The 8004-nt window shown below is 42.1% G+C and overlaps 1 protein-coding gene across 1 annotated transcript in view; it reads right to left on the bottom strand.

The window, feature by feature from the left end:
• LOC119414309 (extended synaptotagmin-2) overlaps positions 1–8004 on the bottom strand; it is a 64600-nt gene that overhangs the window by 55675 nt on the left and 921 nt on the right. The window contains exon 2 of the mRNA XM_037681403.1: positions 5969–6362. Within this exon, the coding sequence (XP_037537331.1) occupies positions 5969–6355 (387 nt within the window). The 5' untranslated portion in view covers positions 6356–6362. The remainder of the gene's footprint in view (positions 1–5968; positions 6363–8004) is intronic.

The following is an 8004-nucleotide window of genomic DNA, read 5'->3' as shown; positions in this document are numbered from 1 at the left end:
CTAAGTAGCAAACATGCTAATAATACAGCCATGTTGGTCGGACTTAATTTTTGTACATTTGTCACGGCACTGTTTGTAAGTGTGAGTGTAGCCGTGGGCGGCCAGCTTCTCTGACACCTCATGGTGAACGTGCGCACTCCTCATTGCTCCGTCAAGCTTGCATTGTATGTGTTCGTCTGACAAAGGCGTACCACCATGGCTCATCCAGTGATGTCAGTCCATGAGCTATTTAACTGCAGCAGTTTGTTGACATCAAAATCGCATGCTCGGCTCACTTGGAACCATGGCTGGGGTGGTTCCAAAAACCAAGCAGGAACAGGTAATGGAGACACATTTGGCCGATGCTGAGTCAATGCAAGCTGAAAGCTAAAGCCACGCCTGCGGTAAAGGGGCTTTAAGTGACTTATTCCAGCATGACATTATGTTAAAATAAAACTATGGCTCTGTTTGTACTGGAGGTGGTATACCTCACTACCTGCAGGGTCCAATCTTCCATGAATTGTGATTTTATTTTCTTACATTCATTATGTTTTTTTGTTTGTTTGTTTTTTGGGGGGGGGAGGGGGGGGTCAGTTTGGTCCTATGAGGTACATAAAAGTGATCCGACAAGGTAAGAGTCCGGTCCGCTGAATGAATTCATCTTTGTTGAAATGTTTCGTCTTATCCAAAAGACTTTTTCAGTCTGAGGCACTGTGAGGCAACAGTCTTATAAATATCACTTTCTCATAGTGGATCATTCAGTTTGAAGAGACGGACAAAATTAGTTGTTCACATGCGAAAGGATCAGCCCAACAATTAGTCGTTAGTGCCCTGATGACCGCTTGGTATTCACAGGGAGCTGAGTGATACTAGCAATAACAGAACTGTAAGAGGGGAACAGTTGAACATGGAGGCTCCGCCCCTGTTTAATGATGAACAAGTTCTCTTCACAAAGGTGGCTTCCTTCATACCTATCTCAAACCATCGTTCCCCTCTATCAAGGATGTGAACATCTTTATCCCTGAACGAGTGACAGGTGGCCTGCAGAATGCAGATGAGTGTAGACTGCAGAGTCCTGGTCTGATGATGTTGATCTTCTGTGCTGGGCCATCCTTTGGCCAGTGGCTGTTTAGTTTCCCCGATGCAAGACTGATCACAGCCCTCCTGACTTTGTCATACTGTCCTCCTGTTTGTACCGGGGAACTGGATCTTTTGGATAGACCAGTGTTTGCCGTAATGTATTTTGAAGTTTGAAAGCTCAGTTTCCCTGAAATTCCCACAACATACGGAATGACCACTGGTCTGGGTTCCTCCTTTTCACCTGATGGCTGACTGGAGTCCTGTTTGGGTTTCTTCTCTGCTTTCAGGAAGGTCCAGTTAGGATATCCACATTGCTCCAGAGCCTGGCTTGTGTGGGATTTCTCCTTCTGCCTGGCTTCTGAGTTAGTGGGGACGATGTCTGCTCTGTGGTACAGAGTCCTGATGACTCCTAACTTGTGCTCCAGGGCATGATGGGAGTCAAACCGCAAACACTGGTCTGTGTGGATGGGTTTGCGGTACACCTCAGTTTGCAAATGTCCTCTATCAGAGACTGAGACCTCACAGTCCAAGAAAGCCAGCCTGTCATTTTTTACATCTTCTTGTGTGAACTTGATGTATTTATCCACAGAGTTGATGTGGTCAGTAAAATGTTGGACTTCCTGAGATTTAATTTTAACCCAGGTGTCGTCAACATACCTGAACCAATGACTTGGTGGTGTCCCTGAAAAGGACGTCAAGGCTCTCTTTTCTACCTCCTCCATGTACAGGTTGGCAACAATAGGAGAAACTGGAGACCCCATAGCACACCCATGTTTCTGCCTATAATATTGCTCCCCATATGTGAAGTAGGTTGACTGCAGGCACAGTTTCAAGAGTTGACACAGTTGTTCTGTGGAAAGCGTGGTCCTGCTGCTCAGAGTGGTGTCTGATTTTAATCTTAAACTGACCACCTCTACTGCATCATCAACAGGAAGTAAAGAGTGATGTGACATCAAAAGAGACCATTGTTTCATCAGTCTCCATGATGACATCCCTCAACTTATCCAGAAAGTCCATGGTGTTCTGTATGTGATGTTCTGAGCTGCCAACTAAAGGGATGAGTACAGACGCCAGACATTTGAAAATGTTGTGACAGAGTTAATCATGCTAACCATTAGTCTTAACAGTAAACCTCGTTTGTGAATTTTGGGTAAACCATACAAACCAGGCATGGCCTCCCTTGGCTAAATGGTAAATGTAGTGTACTTATATACCGCCTTTCTATCTAATCAAAATATTCAAAGCTCTATTCAAACACAATCTGTGTCCTCATTTACCTACATACACACACACATTCATACAGCACTCTACTACATCTCTACAAAGCTAATCTGAATCTGTAGAGACTAATCATTGTTTTTAGATCACATTCGTACACTGATATGACACACATCAGAGGCAATGAGGGGTTCGGTGTCTTGCCCAGTGACACTTCAACATGTGACTGCTGGTGAAATCGAACCCTAACTCTCCCATTGGAGGACGACCGCTTTAACCACTCAGCCAAAGATGCCCAGGAACAATCCGTGGTGCAGAATACGGTCCATAGCCTTGTCCTGTTCCATATGTTTCAGGCACTTTATCATCTTCTTCTTGTAGCCACTTCCTGGATCTCTTTTCAGCGGCTCATAAGTGGTTAAATCACTAAGGAGTGTCAGAACTTTCTCATGATAGTCTAAACGGTTGTGCACCTTCCTTAAGTCTGCTGGAGGAAGATGATGTTCTGGTCCTTGCTGAGAGCGATGAGTCTCTGCTGATGTTGGAAGGTGGTGGTTTGGTGTTGCTGAGGCAGGCTGAAACTTTGATCGCAAGTTGTTCTGCTTCAAACAGTAATTTTGTTGTTGTGGATGCCTGATTCTGTGGCCGTGATCATCTCATGATAAAAGTGACTCACTCATGTCTGAATGTTCCATCCATTTCTAAAGAGCTCTCAAAGTTAAATAGAAGCATTACTCTTACCTTGATGAATTCTCGCCATGCAAGAAACCAGTATGTTGACTGGGAGACCATGCCGTGAGTTTTTGCCACAGAATAAAAACAGAAAGAGGGAGAATGGCAGCTATGTGGAAGGCGTGTAGGCAGTCGGAGTCTCCTTGGCCATACTGTAAGCCTGACTGCACATTAACAAATACAGTAACTGCATCAAACATCTCAGGAGTTGATACAGAAAATGAAATTAGCGCATACCAGACGAGCAGCCCTGTAAGCTTTGGGGGCATTTCTACTAAAGTGATTCAGACAGTTGAGGAATGCAAACAGCGTGGCGCTGATTAAATCCTGGAAAAGATGATGAGCTCAGTGAGCAAAACACCAGAAATGCATGACCTTTCCAATGGCTATTTATGAAACCCCCTACCAACAAGAATTATTCTTCGTTTTCCCTGTTCAGATGATGCCAGAAATGTTTCTGCCTTTATTTTTTTTATTTTATCAGATCCTCCACTGAAACATGTGGGAACGTTTTCACAGAATAAAACGTACATAATTTAAATCAGAAAATAAGAATACGTAAGAAATTAGACTACCCAGCAGTTTTTATGTGGGTATTGATCAGATGATACGTATGGGTCTTTGGGAAATAAAATTTAATTTATCAGTCGTAAAAGAATTACATTGGTGGAACTTCTCATCCATCCAGGAAATTAAAACTCTAAATGGTTTAAAAGAAGAATTAAAGTCCAGAAACCTTTTATTTAACCTCTTAGGACTTGAAAGACTTGTTGAAAAAAATATATAAATAATTTGAACAATCTAACAGAAACTTTTTTCCCCCATTCACTGCAAGATAAACTGCAGTAATCCATGAGATTACTGAGATCAAAGTTTTATACCTCAGCTGTTCTAGATGCTTTCGAAGTTTGTAAACATTTGGAAAGATCGAGTCTGACCTCGGCAGGAGAAACACTGATCATGATCGTTTAGTCATAAATGTTCATCTGTATATGGACTGTAAGGAAAATATGTTATATTATGTTGTTACTGAGCAACAAAAAGGAAAATATAAATTCCAAAGCATTCATTCTCCACTTTGTACTGATTTAATTTTGTTAGTTCGATTATTTACATAAATATAAATATATGTTATACGACTAAAAGCTTAGCTTAATCCATGCTAGGTTTAAAAATAAGAAGACGGCTGCAGCTAATCTGAACTGGCCAAGCTGCCGCCTACGTGAAGTTGTGCTCCGTGTCTCTCGAGCGCCCAGACTGGATCACAAACTGGATGTGATTTGTGAGAATCGCAGGCCATATGCGACCCCTGGGCTAGGACTCGCTGGCAGGACGGACCAAACCTCGGGGAATATTCTCAGGCGCGGACCAGTGGCGTGTCCACTTCATTTGGACGTTTCAGAATCTACGTGAGACCAGCAAAGACTCGAGGCAGATAAAATTCAGTAAAGTTCTGTCTCCAGAACAAACGTGGTTTATCTGAATTCGGCTCGATCGGCTAGCCTTGCAGGCCACCTTATCTCAATTCGCCTGGAGGCTCTGTAATCTGACGCTCTGCCCCCCTCCCTCCCACCGAGGAAGTCCATGGACCAACCAGGGAGAACCAGATAATTGTGTCGTCATTTCAGGACTCTTGGATTCTCACTGGCGCCGTCCTTGGCCACTCCTCGACATCTCCAGAGAATGCTTATGGATCTCACCAGAAGGAACTGGCTGATTATTCCATCCTTATCAGAACTCCTACAGTGCCTCCGGGAGCGTCCTTGGACTTTCTGTCCGCTCTTGTCATCTCCGCCACCACCCCCTCTGCAGAATGTCTATGTCTCCATGTGCTTGTGTGCGAGGGTTTTTTTTCACTTCCATGCTTTTAATCTCCAGCCAGAGATTAAGAGCATGTTAGGACTTATTCTGCCTCCAAAACCTACAGTACGTTGTCACTTTCATCACTTCTTGTCCAAACAGGTCTCACTTGTAAATGAGTCTTTGAGGCTCAAAGTGATTTATCTGTTTAAATAAAGGTTGAATTAATGGGGGAAAGCAAATAAATTGATAAACAATAAGGAAAGCAAATGTTAGTCATTTAATAGTCATGAAAATGCGTTCAGACTCCGCTTATAGTTCATATGTGTCAAACTCACGGCCCGGGGGCCAAATGTGGCCCTCGTTGACATCTTATCTGGCCCCCAAGATGATATTTTGAACGTAAAATACTTTTATCACTTTAATTTTTCAGTAATATTTGATTAGGATGTCCAAAGTGCAACAGCGAACGTCAAATGAGACCAAACTCTTGTTGAGGAACCTGCAACCAAGAAAAGATGGTTGGTCTCTGACTTGAGTTATAGATTCTGAAAAAGGCCCTTAGTTTGAAAAAGGTTTTAATTTTGGCCCCCTTTTGTGAGTCTCACACCCCTGCACTGCCCCGCCTACTTGACACTAAAGTCTGCCGTCATAAGGTAAAAGTTTCAGATCAAATCTGTATCAGTGATTCTGGCAGTGCAGTTAATTGGAGTTGGATCAATACCAAATTTTGCACACCACTAACAAGCAGCCTAATGTTGGTGAATCATATGACTCAAGCTTCCACGTGGTTTTCAGCACAGCCGGCCAAGCCCTTTGTTTACGTTGAGCGCATACCTGCATTTCATACTTCCACATCGACACCTCTGGAAAACTACTGGAGTGAACTCCTTCAAACTGCTCCATCTGTTTATACATAGTTCACGATAACCTTCACTATGTTTCATTTCATACTTTGCAATGAGTAGCTTTAATATGTACAGAAGGATTTAATGCCAATATAATTATGGGATGTTTGTTAGCACCTGGCAGCAAACCAGTGGTGTGCCTCACATCACCTGGGAGGACATCCAAGGTAACGAGGCGCCCGACATATTTTCAGATCACAACGCACTGATGAAACAATCACACCAGGAATTCTTAACGCTGGCGGACTCACCCACGGCGGCAGCTCCGCTGTCTGCACACTTTGCTTTGCAACTTTGTCCTCGTGCTCCAGGTACGCCAAGGCCCGGTTTATCTTGTAGTCCTTGCTGCTGTAGTTCTTCCTCCAGTAGAACAGCGCGGCGAGCCCAATCAGAACCCAGCTGAAGCTGAACTCAAAGTATCCCATCATGTAGATGGGGAATATGATGGCGAAGGTTTTGGCAAACTTAATCCACATCTGAGTGACGTCCGTCAGAGAGGACTGATGCTCTTCGTTCAGCTCTTCTGAAGACATGGGTGGGCCCAACGGCGATGGCGGTGGGCTGCTGCTGCTGGGGGGTCGGACCTGTCCATTCGCTCTCACACCTGGCCCCGTGGGACCGTCCATAGTGGTAGTCATTTCCTGTCTGGAAAGACAGTGATTTAGTGTCAGGTATGTTGGTAAACACATTTTTTGTGTGAGTCTGTGCAAAGCCATGAGACTTATGCGTCAACAAACCAAACGTTGGTAGAAATGAGAGAACTAGAACGAGTTTTACATGAAAATAAGAGAGGACATCAAAGTTCAGGAGCAGATAGACAACACGTGTGGGAGCTGCAGAGACAACGTCATACCATTCACAAGAGTCGGATCCGAACAGCAAAACACCATCAGGAGAGGAATCGGCGAACAGCGGCAATGTTGGTTTTTACTTTGCAGGTGTAAAAATGACTACCGGTGTTTGAAGAAGCAATAAAACAGAAAGTCATAATATATAACGAGTATTTTTTTTGTGCCATCGAGTTGAGTGTACAAAGACACTGGCATGTTTGTAGAGAATAAGATGTGCAAACAATAATGTGTCATGTGTCAAGTCTCACGAGCCTGTTTGCTCGCAGGAGTTGGCACACATAAGGCAGGCTGTTTCATCATATAATCAAATCACACACCTGCCTCTATTTATTAAGATTTTTTATTTAATATTGGAAATTCTCCTGGTCACAAAAACATTCTTACTAGTCCCAAGTGAAATTAAAGATATTTATAATCACATTAAAACAAGCAGATATTAAAATTACTTCTGTGGATCTTTAAAAAGTTGAAGTGAATGACTCAACATTTACGGGTCAGAAATATCAGTAGCACGTGCCCAGGCTGTTGATTTAACGTTAAATGAACCTCGTGAAACTTTTAGGGTTTCTAGACATTTTAAACTTGTGTCTACTCAGACAATTGGTTTTGTAAATTGTAACTTTAGTTTGTAATAATCTGAATGTCTTGTTAATTCGGTTTGATAAGAATGTGACCAGGAGAGATGCTTTTTTTTCCAAATCTAAAATATTATCATTGTTATAATTATTGTTTGCCCAGCTTATAGTGCGCCCAACTTGATGGCACAAACGTGCTCCACGCTCCTCCCGTGTCTGTAACTTACTTGAAGATCCTCACGTGTTTGTTGCACATTAGTTATTTTTATTAGGGCTCGGCCTAAATAAAACCACACTGTGACAAACTGAGAGCGGCACCACTTCTTAACCAGAGCCCCTTTATAAAGAATTTATTAATGCTTTGAAAGTAGGTTATTCATGAGTTTGCAAACATTTTATAAAGCACTAATAATCGATCAGTAAACACTGTGTGTACAATAAAGCAGGCTCATTATTTAGAAGGTGTCGTGCTATAATTTGTTCCTTCATAATTTGGATTTTAAATATCGGACGATATGCCTGCAAGTAAACACTGTATCTGTAGATAAAAGGTTGGTTTGGTTAAATAAAGTTATTTATTTACACATGTAAGCTGAGCAAGAAGCAGAAGAATACATTACATTAAACTGAATGCATTAAAGTGCAGCGTTTGAGCTCATCAAAACTGTTTTTATACATGATTATGCTTAATAAAGCTTTCACAAATTAATTCATCTATTTTTTAAAGTGCCTTTTTCACATCTTAAACTACTTTTATTATGTGCAATTTAGATTATTAGCAGCAGTGTCATAAAATGTTGGAGTGTTAGTCAAATATGCAGGACTGTAAATTTAATATATATATATATATATATATATATA

The sequence above is a fragment of the Nematolebias whitei genome, chromosome 9 (assembly GCF_014905685.2).
Source record: "Nematolebias whitei isolate Nwh7 chromosome 9, NemWhi1, whole genome shotgun sequence".
NCBI classification, from domain to species: Eukaryota; Metazoa; Chordata; class Actinopteri; order Cyprinodontiformes; family Rivulidae; genus Nematolebias; species Nematolebias whitei.
The sequence above is the reverse complement of the archived record's forward strand: the minus strand, read 5'-3'. Positions and strand labels throughout refer to the sequence as shown.